The following is a 19,414-nucleotide window of genomic DNA, read 5'->3' as shown; positions in this document are numbered from 1 at the left end:
TGATAGGTTTATAGTATTTTTATTACATTAACTTGATCTATTACATTAAAAATTAGGGTTCTATTTTGCACAAATATCAAAGTTTGATGTATTAACGGAAAATTTATAAGCAGTACACCATAATTTGTTGGTGAGACAGTCCAATCGTCTGCCAGCCAGTCAGAGCGTTCCACGTTCTGGGCCGTGCCGGGGAAAGGTGAGTTTCTCTTCCTGGTTATTTTAGTGCCGGTTTTACGGCTCAAACCTGTATTCTTTAAATATTTCGTGCACCACGTGTTGTTCGTTAGTGGGTTGCGAAACGACAGACTCTTCAAACGACTAGGTAAGACTGCGGAACGTGTTGGAAAAAGGGGAGGCGTTTTTCACGTGTGGGTTGTGGCCCCTCCCCATTGGCGGCCTCCCCACATGTGCTGATGATATCAGTATGCATTGTCATGACCATGGGGAGGGGGGTGAGGGGAGGGGTTTAGTACAGTGAGGGTATATCGCTCTTACCAATATAACCTCCTTGCTTTTACTGTACATTTGATACCAGACAAATTATCATGTGCCGAGTATGAAAACATCACTTGAATTTCCATTTGAATAATAGTATAAAATTCATTGTAATTTTTGGCATCGGATGCAGGGGAAAATCAAGGAGGTCCTTTTAACCTCCTTGGGAAAATGGAATAATTTTGAATTTTTGCAATTTCTTTTCTTTTGAAAATTCTTACCAGAAACACCCACTCTTTTTGCTCAGAATTGCCCTGATATGTAATCATGAACCACCACATCAAATGATTGCTTGGCAGTATCAAATTTAAAGATATTGGATTTTTTCATGTGTGGTTGAACCGTTGAAATAAATTGTATCCAGGGCCATATAGATTCATAGTCTAGCATCAGGATCCATATTCCTTACGTTCGCTGTAATCTTAGAATTGTATTTCCAAGTTATGTCCATTACACTTTTGCAGGATGTGACCCCGAATTTAGTAGTCATACAATCCATAATATGATTTATACGATGTGAAACAAAGGATTCTAGTTTTCATGTGTAAACATATTTTACAGAGGAAAGCTACAAGCTTTTGCAGGGATAAGAAACATATTGGGTAAGATTCTGCAAAAAAGCGGATAAATGGATAAAACAAGGGAGGGTGGTCTCTGTTTTAACTGTGGAGGTAGCCCTTACTTTAATCTGTACAGTCAACCTCCTTGGGTCAACATTTCCCTGTGTTAGAATTCTATTGTATGGATAGGCAGAGGAAACATTTACTAGGTCAGTGTTCACTTGTGCCTGGCACTAGTATGTTTTACAGTGACCACGATTGCTGCATGTTCCTGTAAATATGGGTGTGGTGACTGTGGTCACTGTGTATGGTTGGGTAGAGAGAGCCAGGCTACAAATTGTGTATGTAAGCGATTGAAATTCATTAGAAATTCTAAATTGAGGAAGAAGTTTAGTGTACTACTCGTTCAGTTTGCTACTTCTTTTCCACTCGGATGGGCTGAAATTTCAGCTTTATAGGTAAATTTACAGTTGTATCATTCAGAGTAAGCCATTCAATCAGGGAGGTTTTATCAATCAAAGCGGCAGCCTTACAGGCTCAGTGATGCATTTATTGGAGTTGTGCCTTTGTAAATCAAAATGCTGTGCAGGTTGACTCTTTGCAAATGCAAATGTTTGTACTTTTTGTGACTGTAAATTATACCACACCAATTTATTTCTCTTTTGTTCTTTGGCATACTAAAGTAAGACTTAGTAAGAGAATATGATTATAAAAGCAGAGGGCTAAGAGGAAAACTTATATCAGATGATAATCTGCCTATTCAGTCTCCTATAATCTGCCTATTCAGAAACTGTGTCTACCAAGGCTTTCTCCTGAAACAAGGAGGACAAACATTACTCATGGACATTGTACATTGTATTTGTACAAAGTTGACAGATAAAACAATTCCTGCTTGTTAGTCGTTACAGTAAAAGAAGTTTCATTTTTGTTGTGAGCCAAAAACATGTCCAAAATGTGGTATGACTGATACAGCAGGGCTGCTGAGACTGAAGAGGAACAGGCATATGTCAGACAGTGATATCTCACCGGATATCCATAGATAAGATGGAATAACATCCTCCTCTATAAATCTGGATACCTCTGTAGTGTTATTACAAGTGGATGGATAAAGCAAGTGCATTATATATGGACAATATATATGGTATTGTTCCATAAACATGCGCATTTGCAGACTGCAGGTATACAAATGAGGCAGATACTCTGTACACCATGCCCCAAATAAGTAATCCTTTGTCCTATATCACTATGGTATTGATTACACACACATGTAGACTAGTTTTTCGAGACCTCCTTTTGGTTCAAACAAAAAAACTTATCTTTGTGACAGCTGCGAGGAAAGGTCATGCAGGTAATCCTTAATTGCCCATTTACAAATACATGTCACAGTAAAGAATATTATAGATGAAATTCTCCTAATATATAGTATACAGTAAAGAAAAATTTATCCCAGACTGAGAGGTAAAAAAAAATAACATTGGCAACATGCATGAGTATTGTAGATGAATTTAAAGCATTTGTTAGTGATGATATTATAGAGTTGTTGAAGACAATACATTAGTGCTGTCGTCAGCTCAATACAATATCAGATATTTATAACCTATTCCTGTGGGATATTGATGTATACCTCCTGTGGGATATTGATGTATACCAGCGGGTGGTTTCCATATCTGTATAAAACAGCACATAAATAATGGTCTGGTGGTAGTTACCAGGAACTGAAAATTTAATGCAATATTGCATCATCTATTGAATGGATGTTTTGGGGTTATTGTCACAAAGAGTCACTCTGGTCTATATACTAGTATTAGTAGTAATCAATGTCCTTAAAGATGAAGTAGAATTAAGTGCTGTTCCTTTGCTAACCATGATATCATAAAACCTGTTTAATTCATTCATTGACAATGTTGATAAGGAACAAAGATTGTCTATGTAGCGTTTACGAAGGTTAGACATCCAGGTATTACTATATCTAAATACAATTCAATCTCCACAACTGGATATGTAAATGCACAATTGCCTTGGATCAAGGACATATAATGTCCTTGCTTGGATATAACTGTCATTGGAAAAAGAATGTTGAGTGCTTGTCGGAGGTTTGTGTTTGTTGGCCTGAATGGGGGCTTGTGAATAATTACATAGAATTTAGACTGCATGGAAAATTAATGTGTGCACCTGTCAGTGCAGATCTCTTGGGAGATGGGCTGCCCAGTAAAGCAATAGACCAATGTACAATTAGAATAAGCTAGTTTGGAGTTGCTACTACGCATATGCAGTGTCAAAGGTAAAGGCCCCCGAGACATATACAAAACCCGTCTGGGCGTTGTTATGCAAATCAAAACAATGTCGAGACGGGCACTGTTTACAAGGCGGGGTCCTTCACCTTCGACACTGCACATGCGTAGTAGCAACTCCAAACTAGCTTATATACTGTAACCCATCATGATAATAAGGAATGAGATTGTTGTACTTCAAAGATTGACATGGCACATTGCAGTAGCTTATGATACTCCAATCCTTTTTATGTTTCTGTTATATGAAAATTCATTGCTCTAAACATTGTCAGACTTTGGAATGTTAAGTGATTATACCAGACCACTCTATATGTGATCTGTTCAACAGTCGTGCAGTAAAGAATCAAAGAAAACAACCGGCTTTGAGTAAGCTGCGTGGTAAATAACACAAACTACATGTGTTATTTACCACGCAGCTTGCTCAAAGCCAGTAGTTTGTGTGCCTCAGTTTGTGTGCCTCAGTAAAATTAACGGTTTGTGTCTTGTTTTTTGTTCTAGTATCAAACAAGATGCTGCTGAGATTGTCATTGGTCGTTCTGCTGCTGCTACAGCTGGGTTGGTCTGCTCATGCCCAGGATGAGGTAAATATGCACAAAACGCTTTTAGAAACAAGTTGAAATTTAAGTACTATGCTGTTTTGACTTGTGTATTTCAGAATGATGGATGGATGAATGAACTGGTCCAACTAGTTGTTGTTAAAATGGATTTATATGTACAATAATATTTAAATTGCTTGCATGTCATAAAGCTACATGTAGTGCAATTAATGCATTCATCAATTAGGATAGTTCATCATCATTATCGTTATCATAGAACTAATTGATTAGGCCTGTAATGAGATATGAATGAAAATGTAAGCCCAGTAAAACTAAAATATTGAAGAATATTGTTAAAGTCGTCTAAGTGGATGAGTTTTGTTTTCTCTGTAGGAGACAGTTGAGGTTGAAGAAGGAACAGAAGAAGCAGAACAAGAGGAAGTGAAGCCCCTGTACAGTCCACCCACCGCTACTGGAGAAACATACTTCACCGACCATTTTCTCAGCGAAGAATCCTTTAAACAAAAGTATGTTTCTTGGTCTACACCCGTCACCCATGTACAAATAGAACATTAACAAGTTATGAAGTTTGTGTGTATACATATATTAAAACCTTGGGAACCTCACAGCTTACTCCAGTCACTGACCAAAGGTAGTGGATGCTACCTAAGACGTCTGACTGTTTCCAAAATCTATCCTGTTGCTTGAGTAACTATTACCTTGCATATTAACAACAGTTGTCCTGTACCTTAGCACTATATGCCCATATTTCTATCCCAATGGTTTTTAGTGTTGACTGTCTGTGTGTGTGTTGTCAGATGGATCCTGTCTGAAGCTAAGAAGGAGGGCGTTGCTGAGGATATTGCCAAGTATGACGGGAAGTGGGCAGTGGAGGAACCAGAGGAGCAGGCCATGAGTGGAGACCTCGGGCTGGTGCTGAAGGTAAGATCCTTCAAGTTCGTGCGCAGGTGTAGTAGATGTTGAACCAGGGATCTCCCCAGAAATCAGAAATATAGAGCAGATGAGGGGAGGGTGCCGGGCACAGGATATGTGTGGCGAGGGGGGAGGTCTGGAGGGGGGGGGGGTGCACACCTCTCAAAAGGAGAGCGGCTGTTGCATTTTGCCTTTTCAGACATAATGGAAGTCATTTCCTGCAACTTCAGCTTTACATCTGAAATTTCTAGTATTGAGCAAAATTACAGGCTTTGCTGGGTAAAAATTTGAAAAAATACCCTAACTTTGAAAATCAACAGAATGGAGCTGGGATTAGAACAGGATGGAGGAGCGCCACTGTTCCATTCTTTAGGGAGATTCCTGGATGTTCTGGATTAGTGGAGTCTTAATAGAAAAATAGTCTGGGGAAAAGTTAACTGAATTGAAAAACGTGCAAAGTTTGTAAACTAAGTCGAAAAATCGTATCAGTTAGCAGATGGATTTGATATGTAATCCATTGTCCACAAAATAACAGGACGTTTACAGATGTATACATGTGTAGGTCAGTTGTATGATGTTTTTATGTTGTATTTAGTGAGTTCTAAACAGCATCAATCTTCAAGGAGCCACTAGAAAATCTTTCTCTTCCTGTTTCAGGATAAAGCAAAGCATCATGCTGTTTCTGCCAAACTAGACAAGCCCTTCAAGTTTGATGGCAAGCCTTTAGTTGTGCAGTAAGTATGTCTACATTGGATACACTTTCATTATCGTGGTGGTAAAAAATTAAACATTAAGATGTTGTTACATTACAATGAGGTTATGTCGCTTGATGTAAGCATCAGTATTTTTAGTACTTTTTGTGTTTTTTGTAATGCATTGCTGTTTCTTTTCCCAGATACGAGGTGCGTTTCCAGAAAGGCATGGAGTGTGGAGGGGCTTACATCAAGCTGCTGTCAGATGTGCCTGGTCTGGACTTGGTGAGGATTCTTCTGTTGGTTTAACCTTCTCTCTGCTGCATAACCCTGTAACTAATAGAAAATTAGCAGCCAAACAGCTAAAAGTTCATTGACAAACATGAACAATATTCACAGATGTGGAGCTTGTCTATACCACTGGCCATTAATTATTATGTTGTAGTTCCTTGTGAAAATATGGACTGTACCATATTTAGAAAATATGTGAGCAACTTTTCTGTCATTGTGTTAGTAACAGACTTTAAATTTCAGGAAATGTAAAGAAGTATTTTGAATGACTGTTCTTTTTTGTTGTTACACAATAGAAAAACTTCCAGGACAAGACAGGTTATACCATCATGTTTGGGCCTGACAAGTGTGGAGTGGACACAAAGGTAAGGATCATACCATTCCTATAAAAGAGGGGACGGGTGTTACTAGACTACACCTATGCTATGTAGAAGGAGAAAAGATTGATTAGTCAAAGGTTGGGAGTTTGGAGGACAGGCAGACAAAAGAGAACCTTCAGATTCCATTGTCTGGGATCTGCTAACAGGTAAGACAGGTTTAGTCAGTACTTGATGCACGTCATTGAAGGACAGATGTTGTGATCATTGTATCGAACATACATGTATCTTACAAAACTATTCCACTTATTACAAAATGAACAGTACAAAAACATGTATTAGCTTTTAAAAACACTGCTACATTTCAAATCCAAGACTTACATACATAATGACTTCCATTATTCTATCCAAAATGAAAAAAAACTGTAATCTGATTACATTCCAACTTAGCTAGACTGTACTATTTAATGAGTATGAATATTGTGTTACATGTGTTTATAAATCTAGCATATTATCTAGAAAAGCCCTTTGCAGACATGAGAGCTGAAAGTGAGCTAAGTTTGTGTTTTTCAACGAGTATCTTCTGAATCAGAAGTGCACAATTTTTGTTTGTCATAAGTTTTGACTTGAAATAAAGAGACTTACCTTGAGAAGTGATTTAGATTGAATATTACATCATACTATATCTTAACTGTTGAGATGCCCCCCTCCCCACCCTACAATAACAATAACAATGATCTCTTCTGTCCACAGCTGCACTTCATCTTCAGACATAAGAACCCCAACAATGGCTCATACGAGGAGAAACACTCCAAGAAACCCACCATGGACCTGGTCAACGTCTTCACAGACAAGCAGACACATCTCTTCACACTAAGTAAGGCTTTAAGATTCCTAAGAGAAGATCTAGCATATGGTTGTGGGTTAACTTACCTTTACTTTCACAACATATTGTATTGTTGTATTGCAATTGTGAAAACCTAAAGGACTTAAAAACAAAAACTCTAAGTTACAGTATAATGATTTGAGGATATGGACTGTTAATGCAGGACTTGCATGAATTCTAAATGTTTCTGTAACAATACACTAGTGGGACTGACTGTCACCCTTTCCTCCCAGTTGTGAACCCAGACAACAGTTTTGAGGTGTTTGTGGACCAGACTCTCGTGAACTCTGGAAATCTGCTGCAAGATGTCAGGTGTGGTATTGTGTGGTTATATTAATCTTTCTCATGACCAAGCTTCTCTGTTCCCTTATTACTTCACCATTAAATGTCTGTCAAATTGAATTGGCAGATTTTTGGATGTCTACATGTGGTCTGAGGTGTTTGAGTGGTATATGAATCATGAGTGATTAATAGTACTTGTTGTTTGTTATTTGCAGTCCTCCAGTCAACCCACCACAGGAGGTTGAGGATCCTGATGACAGTAAACCAGAGGACTGGGACGAGAGGGAAAAGTGAGCTCGGTTTACATTGTCACTCAGACCTTTTTGGCAGCTACCTAGGGCAGAGCTCTATCCTTATCTGTAAATTACCTTATTTCCTTATCTGTACTGTGAAACAGTTACATTTCCCCACTGTGAGGCAACTTCGTGTAATGGTAAATATGAATCTCCTCTTAGCTAGCTGTGATTGTGATGTGAATTCTGGAATGTACCTTGTGATTGTGATGAAATGTACATATTTGTTGGTGTATACTGTATTGTACCTTGTTGAACTGTAAACTGTTTTACGTGCAGAATTCCAGACCCTGATGCCACCAAGCCTGAAGACTGGTAAGTCTGGGTTGAATGTTAACTTAGGAAAATTAAGGACTACATGCTACTATATGAAGAGTTAGTATGTGTTATATAGAAGACTGTGAACACAAAGACTATTGCCATAACACTTTAAGACATGAGAACTAAACTACAGTATACATAGCAACACTGCTTGTGAGCCAAAGTGCAAAATCCCTGGCTGCAGCATGTGGCAGTCAGGTCGAGATCTTTGGTAGAGGAACTGACACTAGACTTGGGCAGACTACTCACACGTTGAGGTCCTGTGCAGTCGTGTAGCAACAGAAATCTCAACTCTAATCCTAGGTTTAATATGCTACCAATTTACTAAAGCATCATATAACATGCATCTGTACCAACACTTACTCATAGTTTTGCAATTTATCTGGTCCAACCAACCCTTGGGGCAAATTTTTAGAAGGAGAGATTTGAGTGGGGATGGATTTGTAGTTAACTGCTTATATCTCCCCTTCTTTTTAAGATGTAATCATCTTTCTTGTAACTGATACATGAGAATTGTTCTCACCCATGTACTACATTATTGTCATTGAAAGTGACAGAAGTATTGATGGTTTACAGGAACGAGGATGCTCCGAGGAAGATTGTCGACCCCGATGCCACGAAGCCCGACGGTTGGCTGGATGATGAGGACGAGTTTGTCCCCGATCCTGGCGCCGTCAAACCAGAAGACTGGTAAATGTTCATCAAGTTTATTCATGCCTTGATATCCCTAGTATAGGAAAATGAAGACATTTCAAACAATTTCTTTCATTTTTTTGTCAGTTTTGTTTAGGCATAAGTGTAGAAAGGATATATATGAAACAGGTGTACATGTATAAAAGGACGAATACATGGCAGACAATGTTCAAGCAGATCAAATGATTTTTTGGGTCTCAGAGGGAGAATTCTTTATATCAATTATCACAAAAGATTTCACAGATTCTGTGTTACATGTAATAGAAATCTCTTATTTAGTATTCTCTATAATGTGAGCTGTTTTAATCAGGTATGAATTGTTCTGTTGTGAATGATCCAGAGTCCCTGCCCCTCTGTCTGTGTGTGTCCGAGGGACCCAAGACTTTGGTAAAGCATATTCCCAAGACCTCGGAGATTAGACGTCTGCATGACTGTGTCTTACGCTCTTCAGAACTTGGGATACAACTTTTTAAAAAAATGTCACCAGTTCACTGTTACAAAAATGGAAGAAAAAAAACATTTTAGAGTCATAGTTTCAGACTGTTAGCTTGGCAAGGCAAGTCCCTTGACTTCAGCACAAAGATTTATGTGATGTTTTATTGTGCATGTTTGTTTATTTGTTGATTTATTTGTTTTCTAGGGATGATGAAATGGACGGTGAATGGGAAGCTCCTCAGATAGGTAGGTTTCTCTGTAATCAAGTTTTCCTTTACAAGTTTAGGTTTTCTTACCAGTCCTGCATTAAGAACTGACTTTTTGACGATACATGTATGTAGTATACATATTTACTTCAGTATATGTTAGACAGTCTTAGTGAAACCTACAAGATTTGGAGATGCTATGATATAATCCTTAGTTGTTCTTGTTATGTGTATTGCCTTGTCCAAGGTGTCAAATTCCTGCCTGTCTTGCATACTGGCAGGCAGGGCCAAAGCTTTGGAAAATTAACAGTTACTGCAGCTGACTACTGTTATAAGAGGCATGTGACTGCATATATGTTTCATTAAGTAGTCATCTTACAAACAACGTCAAGTATCTAGCCACTACATGTTGTTTGACCTATGTCTTTTTTCTTTATTCTACATAGACGCTTTGCTTCCCTCTCGTGTCTATCTTTATGTCTATGGTGCACCATAAGATACAAGGAGGTAGAACTAAAAGCTTTGTTTTCCCCGCCCAGAGAATCCCAGGTGCGAGGCAGCCCCTGGGTGTGGGGAGTGGTCCCCTCCCATGATTGACAACCCTGAGTACAAAGGAAAGTGGAAAGCACCCATGATCGCCAACCCCAACTACAAGGTAAAATCTGTAGTAATATATATGATGGTGTCTTTTTATGTAACTGCATCATTACAAGCAAGTAAGGAAAGCTGGTCGCTTACCGCTCACCTCCATTGTTAGATATTAGTCTTTGACCTATATGCCAAGTTTAAATATAGTCTCTTATTTAGTATTCTCTCTAACGTTAGCAGTTTTCATCAGGTAAAAATCGTTCTATTGTGAATAACCCAGAGTCCCTGCCCCTCTGTCTGTGTGTGTCTGAGGGACCCAAGACTTTGGTAAAGCGAAGTCCCAAGACCTCGGAGATTAGACGTCTGCATGACTGTGTCTTACGCTCTTCAGAACTTGGGATACAACTTTTGAAAATTACAACCAGTTCACTGTTACAGAAATGGGAAACAACATTTTAGAGTCATAGTTTCAGACTGTTAGCTTGGCAAGGCTCATCCCTTGACCTCAGCACAGGTATTTAGGTGATGTTATACTATACTTCAAAAGGTTTATATATGTTGCCTTTTATACCTTTGCCTTTATTTCTTCAGGGTATCTGGAAGCCCAGGATGATTCCCAACCCTGACTACTTTGAGGATCTCAGCCCCTATGCAATGACTCCTATTGTAAGTCATTCTTAGCATTGATTTGCTTGCTTAGCTGTAGTCACATCTACAAATGGTAGAGAGTTAAGTTTGTGTTGTTATGGCTTTAATTTTAATCCAATATGAATGACGAATATAGGTAGGTTGCCCTATGATAGACAAGTTATTCTTTACAAGTTCAGGTTTTCTTACCTACACAAAGAGCTGACTTTTTGACAATACATGTATCTAGTATGCATCTTTACTTCAGTATATGTTACTAGTAGACAGTCTTAGTGAAACCTACATCATTTGGAGATGCTATGATATAATCCTTTGTTGTTCTTGTTATATGTGTATTGCCTTGTCCAAGGTGTCAAATTCCTGCCTGTCTTGCATACTGGCAGGCAGGGCCAAAGCTTTGGAAAATTAACAGTTACTTTAGATGACTACTTTTATAAGAGGCATGTGACTTCTTATATGCTTCATAAAGTAGTCATCTTACAATGTACAGTATATAGCTACTTCATGTTGTTTGAAACAGGTTTTTCTTCTCTATAAAGACACATTTAGATTTATTCTTTTACAAATAGTATAAGGGTTGAGAGTTTGTGTTGTTATGGCTTTGATTTTAATCTGATATGAATGACAAATGTTGGAAGTGTGTAGATGAATAGTTTTAATAAAAGCTTATCCATTTCTTTCTTAAGAAGGACTTTGTCAGGAATACGCTTATGAGAGATTACGAAAACAGCGGTAAGAGATATTCTGATGTGTGTTCCCAGGGTGCAGTAGGACTGGAACTGTGGGCGATGACAGAGGACGTTCTGTTTGACAACTTCATCATCACCAACGAGAAGACCGTAGCCGACGAGTGGGCAAAGGCTAGCTGGAAACTCAAGAGCCACGAAGAGGCGAGGGAGAAGGCTCAGGTAAGTTGTGCTATTCTTATGAAATGCCAACTTTAATGCTAGGATACAAAAGAAAATTGCATGATGACAAACTGTTGCCAGTTGAAAATTTGAGTGACTACTCGAATACTTGATGGTGAACAACATACGTCTAAGTGGGTAGATATTAGTTTACTTCTGCCAGCTTACCTGAAAGTAAATTGTTCACAAACAACTATTTTATATTGATGCAAATATTGTACAGTGATGAATGAATGAATGAATAAATATATGTGTGATGCCCATATAATATAAGATATAAGGCAAATACCTTTGTCATTTTACTTTGAAGTAGCTTGTTTTATTTCTGGAGGAAGGTTCGACATTTGTTGGTTGAATTTCTGTGGTTGTTTTTTCTTGCAGAAGTCTTTCATTGAGTCTGTGGTGTTTGCTGCGTACGAGCGTCCATGGCTGTGGGTCGTGTACATCATGGTGGTCATCATCCCGGTCATCCTGTTTATCCACTTCTGCTGCCCAGCCACGGTAAGAACATGTGTAACTTTTTGTGTGGTAACCCCAGAGGACATAGGTACGGGCTGTTATGCATGTTCTGAATGCAGGTTGTATTCATCCTTCAGAGGAGTTTTTAATCCTCTTGCCATGAACAGTTTGTTTAAGTTGAATGATAAGCTAACCTAAAAATTAGGTATGCAAGTTACACATAGACAGGGTGCAAAATACTTTTTTGAGCCAAGTTGCCCTTGTTGCAACCTAGGGCAAATGCTAGGTTGCACATCCAAATTTCAGGTTGCTCCAGCAACATTCACCGATTTCTTCAAATTAAGCTCGTATGTAGCGTATAATACTGCTAATATTTCAAATATAAATTAGATAGTATTGTATTCCCTTTGACCTGTTTTCGTCTTTTCAGCTCAAATTCCACGATCTATGAAGGGTTTTGGATGGTTTAAAACGAAAAAGTGTTGATTTCTTTATTTCAATCGAAGATTTACCGAATTTCATGAGAGTGACACTGTGTTTTTGTGAGCTTCCAGGGCTCCGATTGAGATCTTTGGCTCAAAATATAAGGTTGCACACTGCGCTACCTGGGTTTGGAATTAACTTGCACCAACTGAAATCTTGTTGCACTGTGCAACGTGCAACCAGGTATTTTGCACCCTGCATAGAGCAGTAAAAAATTTTCTAACTTACCTCCTTCCTTCCTTCCCAGATACCCAAGAAGAAGTCTGCTCACCCCAAGAAGACAGACGCCATCACTCCAGATGACAAACTTCCCAAGAAGAAGAAGGCTGACCTGAACGCTAAGCCAGCCGAGGCGGGGCAAGGAGACGCCATGGTAGGTTTTATGACCTGGGAGTTCTTAGATGTCAGTTTTTGTGCTGATAAAGCCATGCTTGGATATCATTGTTTGTAAGGTAATGAATGCTATTCCTTTCATAGCTACTGATGGAAGCTATGGACCAATATTTGTGTCGGATAGGAAATGGATAGATTGATGGAAAGATAGATGTTTGGATAGATTGATGAATAAATGAAATGGTAGGGCTAAATTTCAATGTTTTTTTCAGATTAGGATGATGCAGAAATAAAAACAGTATATCAAACTGTTTCAATATGAATTATTAGTATTAACAAAATGTCAACCTTCCACTTCACCTCACTTCAGGCTGAAGAGGACCAGAAGGCTGGAGCTGAAGATGAGGCTGCTGGGGATGATGCTGCAGAGGAGGAGGTACCGGAGGCTGAGGAGAAGGATGGGGAGGAGCAGGAGCAGGAGGCACCTGAGGAGGACCAGCAGGAGGAGAGGAAACCAAGCAAAGCTGACCTGGAAGCCACAGAACAGGTAACACTAACACAACAGCTTCCCAAGTCAGGAACATACACAGAAAATTTAATCCTCTTTCAGATTTATCCTACTGTTATGCTCTGATGTTTAACTGCTAATTAGTTGTTGATACACATGAAATATGATATACTTTGATGTAAGACAGTTTTTTTTATATCTGCTGTTTTTACTAAGAACTTTTAATCTAGCAATGTTAGATGGTATTGTCCTCAAGATCCTGATAATTGGGCAACTGAAATATGCTGATAAAAGGATTATAGGTATACGTTGATAAAAGTTAGACATCCAGGTAGTAAGATACGCCAAAAATAATTACTCAAGCAACTGGATAAAATTTTGAAACAGTCAGACGTTTCAGACAGCATCCACTGTCTTTCGTCAGTGACTAATGATAGGACTAATGATAGGACTGAGAGCACCAGGTTTTATACCAAAACTCTGAATAGGTATGTTAATGAAGTTAAGACAATTTAGGATGTCTTGAAGTAGTCTTTAAAAAAAGACTAATTCAAGACAAAGTTTTGTGCCAATAGTTCAATTAGCTACTGTTGATTAGTACAGTAGCTAAATGTTGTTCGTCCGGGGGTAGTAGGCAGTACATTATTCCAAGTGCCTGAAAGTTCAACGCGTAGACCCCCTTTCCTGTTGAGGGCCGGGTTTACTTTTGGTCACTGCAGCTTTCTTCTCAATGAACTACTAATTCTGTGCCTTTTTACCTTTCAGCCTGAGGCACTAGCAGAGGAAGGGTCGCCCAGGTAAGTCTTATAGTACAGTAGATAATAAATAAGTGGACAAAGTTTTGATTATGTGATTGTGTGAAGCCATGTCAGCAAATTTTATGACAAGGTACTTTGTATGTTAGAAATCAAATTGAAATCTCCTGTAGAGGTTTTAAATCTAGCTAAAAAGAATCATTCCTCAGTTACACTCAAACTCTTATTGTCTGCATTATCATCCATCCTCCCTACTGCTTGGGTAGATAGACGTGCAGTTCAGTGTAGAGGTCTGATCGCTAACAAGTTTTCATTTGTGTCCTTCCAGAACATCTGCCAGGAAGCGTAAGGTCAGGAAAGACTGATGTTCGGCCAGCCTTAGGACAATATCAGGGACATGAGGCTGCCAGGGGCACGGGGCATTTCACATAGAATGCCCAGTCCGATATGTTAAACAGAATGAAATGATGTGCATTACTGAAACCTGCGTTTTTCCTAGTGTCATCTGCAAGAAAGTGGCTCATAACCCCTGTACGCTCTGTAACTCAAGAAAACAGCATTGAGTACATGGTAATAAGGTCAGGCCCCTTCGCTTTGCAGATGACACTGAGAGATGCGTATCTTATGTGTTACATTGTACATTTCCTCGAATATACCAGGATAGACTGTAAAGACTTTGTTTGTACTTCTGCACTTCTCTTGTCTCTATCACATTGGACTTTTGGAGACGGTGTCAGTAAGACTTGTTGACATTCCTCTTTGTTGTCAAGTTGTTTTTGTTATTTGTTTCACCGCAGGTTCAATATTATATACAAACAGTGCCTAAACACAAGGTTATCTTGAGTTTTGTATATTTGATGAAAAAGAAAAATGGAGGAATGTACAAAAGGCTTGTGCTGCTTATATTAGTAGGTAGCGATTAAGAAATTAATTAATAATTAATTGTGTTTGCATGATTTGAATTTGTAGGCTGGTGATTAAGAAAGTTGAGTGTTTTCCGCTGTATTCTCTAATTTGAAATAATATTGTATAAAGGAAAGAATGTGTTTAGTTGAAGGATGTCCTGACAGTTCTACTGTTTGTGCTTGAATCTGTTATTGGATGGGCTGTAGCCCAAATATGTCTGCCTACATGGCAGGTTGAATAAGGCCTGGATGTAGACTGACCATTCCCCTTGTTTAGCTTCCTGAAGTAGCTGTAGAGTGTAGACTTTACATTGGCTGTAGTTCTTCCATAGTAAGGAGTAGTATTTGCTGTAAACCTGGGGTCTTAGAACAAAGTTGTAGGAATGTGTATGTTGTAGTCATTCCTATAAGGTTCAACTTATAATTGCCAAAAAATGGGGGTAGCTGTTGGTGTTTTTTTTTACCTTGCAAACTAATTTCCATGTATGTAAATGATGATGTAGGATGCTATTATTGTAGACTTTGACTGTATAGATTGGTGGTCTTCTTGAAGTGTTGTGTAAATCATATCTTTATGATGCCTCTGTAAAGGTAGGCATAACTACTGAAGAAACAAAAGCCTACTGAAACAGGTTAACACTACACAAGCTGACGGTGTCATAAGAAATCTTTCCATCTATGCTTATAGCTTTCACAGGCAAGGAAGAACAGCCATAACAGACATAGGGTGTTTGCTAAGGAACAGCCATGCTGAATGGTTAGACCTGGAAGTTGCCAGGCAAATTTGTACATGTTACTTATATGTACATGTATTGTCATTATACACTTGTAAATTTGATAAGTCTGTTTGTAAGTCTCTCCCAGATTCAACCAACCAGCATGGAAGTACATTGTACTGTACTGTATTACAGCTGCCCCAGTCTGTAAACCATCCATACATTGTCAACCACTGTACCAGCTTATAACTGCAAATAAATCACTGAAAAGTGCTAGCTGTCCAGTAAGCAGTGCTTGTGGTGTTACTGTGTAACTGGTAGACAGATTCATAACTATTTTACTTTTACCAAAGACTTATAAACAACTTTATTACTCACTATGAAAAAGTCACCAGACTTTCCAACTGAATCTTTTCCCTGTAGTACATTTCCTCGTGTTGAAATAAACATACTGAGGTTACCCTTTAACTGCAGTTTTTATTCTGTACATTCATGTAGTCAATATGACTTCTTTTCTGTACAAGACAGACATTAAGTTAATGCATATGAGATAACTTTATATCAAGTACAGTAATATAAATACATCGTAGAAAGGACATTTTTGTTCAGGGCAACGTTACAGATTGTTGAACAATATGCTAAGAGCATGTCATGTCGAAGAAAGCATCTCAGTCTATTCCTGTAGGTTTTTCTCCTGAATAACGGCAATGATTTCAGGAGTTTGAAGTATCTCCTCCCAGATGGTACGGTTCACGGGGCTGGTTGCAGGGGCCGGCAGGGACTGGAGAGACTTCAGTGTTGCTGTTGCCACGTGTAGAGGGCCTTTCAGTAGACTTAACAGGTGAGACAGAAGCTCCTCAAATGAGTAGTGATCATCCCCAGTCCTGTGTCTGAAAGATAAACATCAAGAGTTTATTAATGAAAATGAACATGATGATAAGTGCTAACATTTAGGTAATGAATAGGTCAAATCCAACACAGGAAAATACTTGTGCATGTACCAAGAAGAGCTTTTCTGTTGAACAATATGTTGCTACAAGTTTTACAGTCAATGATCACATAAACTGCAGTACACAACACAATCATTAGGGGGCATGATAACCCTACCTCCAGGTTCTGTCCTGCTGTGTATGTCCAGTCACCACCATATCCTTCCCCCACTCCACCAGACATGACAGATATGTCTTGTAGAAACTGAAGTAGACAGCAGCCACCTTCACCAATAGTGAACTTGGGACCTGAAACACGATCCTATAAAAAAAGTACACTACATGAATGGAGAAAAAAAGACCATTTGATATAAATCCCAAAATAGTTAGCAATCCTTTACAGCTGTAAGAAAATGTTTAAAGTTTGATATCAATGAATGAAGATTTTCATTGTGCATTTTCCCACAATTGAGCTAAGGTCACAAAATGAAAAGTGATGTTATAAAGGTGTGTTGATTCCATACTAAATATAATATAGCTGTTTCAACAATAGCTCTGACAATATTCACAACATGAGAAATGTACCTGTTGTGTTCTGTTTGTAACACCCACTGGAGCAAGAACCTGCAGATTGGGTTAGACTCCCCATCGATACTGGGTCCATCTGAAGTGGTTCCATGTGTTCCCACATTCAGAACCAATGCAGTTAAGACTGTCTCCTACACAGAATAACATATCAGTATGAATGGTTGAGTTACATACATCAGGTAAAATTGTACTCAGATGCAATGACATCCATTAACCTCAAACATACAAACAAACAAACAAAAATCATTACACACAATTATCCTGAAATTTACTTACCCAGCCTTGCTGCTGTACAACAATTTCCTGCAGTTTTTTGCCAATAGATGTTCTTGTTCTGGAAAAAAAGTCATAGTAGAATGATTTAAAACTATATCTTGTTAGTAACTTACTGCAAGTAGAAAAAACTAAAAACCAAAAGTTTGTGACCTAGTCTTAGAAATTGTCTGTATGCTTGCGGTATCCGGTCTATGAGGTACCTTTGTGTTGGTGCACTCTCTACAAGGTGTAGTCTTAAGAACTGGAGGAGAAGCGAGGCATCTGTCTGAACTTGGATGTCCCTTCCTTGGCAGCAATCACTGACTTCAGGTCCTTGTTTCCAAATAAAACAGATAAACATAAGATCACTTGTACACACCTGTCCACAGGACTTCTTAAACCTACAGAATCAGTACATTGTAGAGTAGACTATAGAATATGATCATCCCACACCTGAATGGAACAAGTCACTGTGGTTTCTGTGCAACAGCTCCCTCATGTGGACAATAAGCTGTACTGCAGACTGAAGCTGGGAGAAGGCCACAGCATCCTGAAAAACAAGATGTTTGCAACTTCTAGTTCTGTTAACGTTTAGAGCTAAATATTCAAACAACATACATGTACATGTACTATACTAATTTTGGCCTCTGTCAGTCAATATTTCAGTCACTTATTCACAACATACAGGGATTATGCAGTAATGCACTTAATCTTCAAATTTTGGATTTCTGTGAAAAGAGAAGAAACCTATAGCTAGATGAGACCACTGACGAAGTAAAAAGTTACCTTCATAAGTTGATTTTGGCTGCCCAAGTTCTGCCCACATCTCCGTAAAACCACAGAGTACAGCATGGGAGGTAAATATGAGTTCTGCAGCAAAGCCTGAATGATGAACAGTACAGTGCAAATGTTTCTGTAATATTTCATTATGACAAAAATAAAGGAATCCATAAAAGCTGCATTGTCTTTGCTTACAATATTACCGGGTAAAGCAATTAGAAGAGAAAACCCCTGCAATTTGCTTAGTACTACATGTATGTGCTTGGGTTTGAATAAAGGATAAAAAGTTATTAAAGACTATTTAACTGTAAATATACTGAGGAACTACATTGTACTTAGACAAAATTAGATTCCCAAAACTGGTACATATAGGAACAAACAAATCAGTAATGTTAGAGGATGGACACAGATCAGCATACCTGATCCATAAACTGTATAGCATCCCCAAGAAGTTGTAGAGAGAACTGCTGGTGCCCCAGTGGTGATGCTTCAGTGCTGGCTACTAGTAGCACTTTTAGCCTCCTGTCAAGCCTGTCTGCTATTTGAGGTTTTGATCTGATTCTGGCAAAGGCCTACAGACAGGGAAAAGAATTGTACAACTTAAGCATGATAGTCAAATGTTACATGAACTCAATAATCTAATTGTTATACCAAGGTTATACATAAATATTTTTTTTTTCATATGACAGATTGTTGCTAACATGAACATTGTACTGTTAGCTCATGTTAGAAAAAAAATGTGAATGTTAACGTTACATCTATATTCATGTATTCATATTTTTCATTTATATAAATTGCATCTCACCTGTTCAAAGTACCTGGCCCAACCATAAGCTCTCTCCAAATCCTCCATAGACCAATCAGCAGCAACCTTTCCCCGGGCAGCTGTAAGAATATCCAGGAAAATCTGCGCTTTTTGTACCAAATCATCCATAGTTGTCAAATTTTCTATGACTGTAATCTCCAAAAATTATCTAACATGAATTTCCTTATGCAAGCTCAAGCCAAGTACGTTTTGTAAGTATCACAGAAGAAACAGGCGGTCTTCTTTAGTTCCCATTGTAAACCGTAGTAGCTCTTGGAATTCTTCGATTACGAAATTACATATTTATGCAATGATTCTTTCAGCAAATTATGACTGCAAATGAAGTTTCTGTACTAATCTGTTTTCGAACTGAGCGCGATGACTGTACCACACTAGGATGGGGGACGATTAGGATCATTTCATATTTTCATTATCGGTTAATAAATTCGTTTGAATAATTTTTGAACTTGTACATAATTTCTACTTTACATTATTTTTAGGATTTTTATCCTTTTGATTTTGT

General features: G+C 38.4%; 2 protein-coding genes across 5 annotated transcripts; one reads left to right on the top strand and one right to left on the bottom strand.

The window, feature by feature from the left end:
- The first annotated feature begins 84 nt into the window (after positions 1 to 84).
- Positions 85 to 16,002, top strand: LOC136436731 (calnexin-like). 3 transcript variants are annotated; one of them, XM_066430956.1, is made up of 21 exons: positions 85 to 196; positions 3,845 to 3,927; positions 4,276 to 4,409; positions 4,701 to 4,824; positions 5,473 to 5,549; positions 5,711 to 5,792; positions 6,095 to 6,163; positions 6,869 to 6,992; positions 7,235 to 7,313; positions 7,499 to 7,573; positions 7,856 to 7,891; positions 8,474 to 8,587; positions 9,231 to 9,271; positions 9,771 to 9,886; positions 10,411 to 10,485; positions 11,229 to 11,375; positions 11,757 to 11,876; positions 12,565 to 12,690; positions 13,021 to 13,197; positions 13,924 to 13,955; positions 14,242 to 16,002. In XM_066430956.1, the coding sequence occupies exons 2-21, from the start codon at positions 3,856 to 3,858 to the stop codon at positions 14,276 to 14,278; spliced, it is 1,857 nt and encodes a 618-aa protein (XP_066287053.1). In that variant the 5' UTR covers positions 85 to 196; positions 3,845 to 3,855; the 3' UTR covers positions 14,279 to 16,002. The 3 variants fall into 3 exon arrangements, with proteins under 3 accessions (XP_066287053.1, XP_066287052.1, XP_066287054.1); XM_066430955.1 differs by lacking the exon at positions 85 to 196 and adding an exon at positions 203 to 322; XM_066430957.1 differs by lacking the exon at positions 85 to 196 and adding an exon at positions 1,033 to 1,097.
- On the bottom strand, positions 15,243 to 19,233 carry LOC136436733 (uncharacterized). 2 transcript variants are annotated; one of them, XM_066430960.1, is made up of 9 exons: positions 18,892 to 19,233; positions 18,506 to 18,658; positions 18,093 to 18,188; positions 17,760 to 17,856; positions 17,528 to 17,639; positions 17,328 to 17,385; positions 17,049 to 17,182; positions 16,642 to 16,785; positions 15,243 to 16,424 (listed from the first exon to the last, which is right to left on the bottom strand). In XM_066430960.1, the coding sequence occupies exons 1-9, from the start codon at positions 19,018 to 19,020 to the stop codon at positions 16,208 to 16,210; spliced, it is 1,140 nt and encodes a 379-aa protein (XP_066287057.1). In that variant the 5' UTR covers positions 19,021 to 19,233; the 3' UTR covers positions 15,243 to 16,207. The 2 variants fall into 2 exon arrangements, with proteins under 2 accessions (XP_066287057.1, XP_066287058.1); XM_066430961.1 differs by having other exon boundaries at positions 17,778 to 17,856.
- Between the last annotated feature and the right edge of the window lie 181 nt (positions 19,234 to 19,414).

Source organism: Branchiostoma lanceolatum, chromosome 6, assembly GCF_035083965.1.
Source record: "Branchiostoma lanceolatum isolate klBraLanc5 chromosome 6, klBraLanc5.hap2, whole genome shotgun sequence".
In the NCBI taxonomy this organism is placed as follows: domain Eukaryota; kingdom Metazoa; phylum Chordata; class Leptocardii; order Amphioxiformes; family Branchiostomatidae; genus Branchiostoma; species Branchiostoma lanceolatum.
Note: the sequence above shows the minus strand (reverse complement) of the source record. Positions and strands in the feature narration are given on the sequence as shown.

Excerpts from the sequence above, each read along its gene's own strand:
- LOC136436731 (XM_066430956.1), top strand. The coding sequence starts at position 3,856 with ATGCTGCTGAGATTGTCATTGGTCGTTCTGCTGCTGCTACAGCTGGGT. Across the intron at positions 12,691-13,020 it reads CGGGGCAAGGAGACGCCATG|GCTGAAGAGGACCAGAAGGC; the intron begins GTAGGTTTTATG and ends ACCTCACTTCAG. Across the intron at positions 13,198-13,923 it reads ACCTGGAAGCCACAGAACAG|CCTGAGGCACTAGCAGAGGA; the intron begins GTAACACTAACA and ends TTTACCTTTCAG.
- LOC136436733 (XM_066430960.1), bottom strand. The coding sequence starts at position 19,020 with ATGGATGATTTGGTACAAAAAGCGCAGATTTTCCTGGATATTCTTACA. Across the intron at positions 17,386-17,527 it reads GAGAGTGCACCAACACAAAG|AACAAGAACATCTATTGGCA; the intron begins GTACCTCATAGA and ends CTTTTTTTCCAG. Across the intron at positions 16,425-16,641 it reads CAGCAGGACAGAACCTGGAG|ACACAGGACTGGGGATGATC; the intron begins GTAGGGTTATCA and ends TTTATCTTTCAG.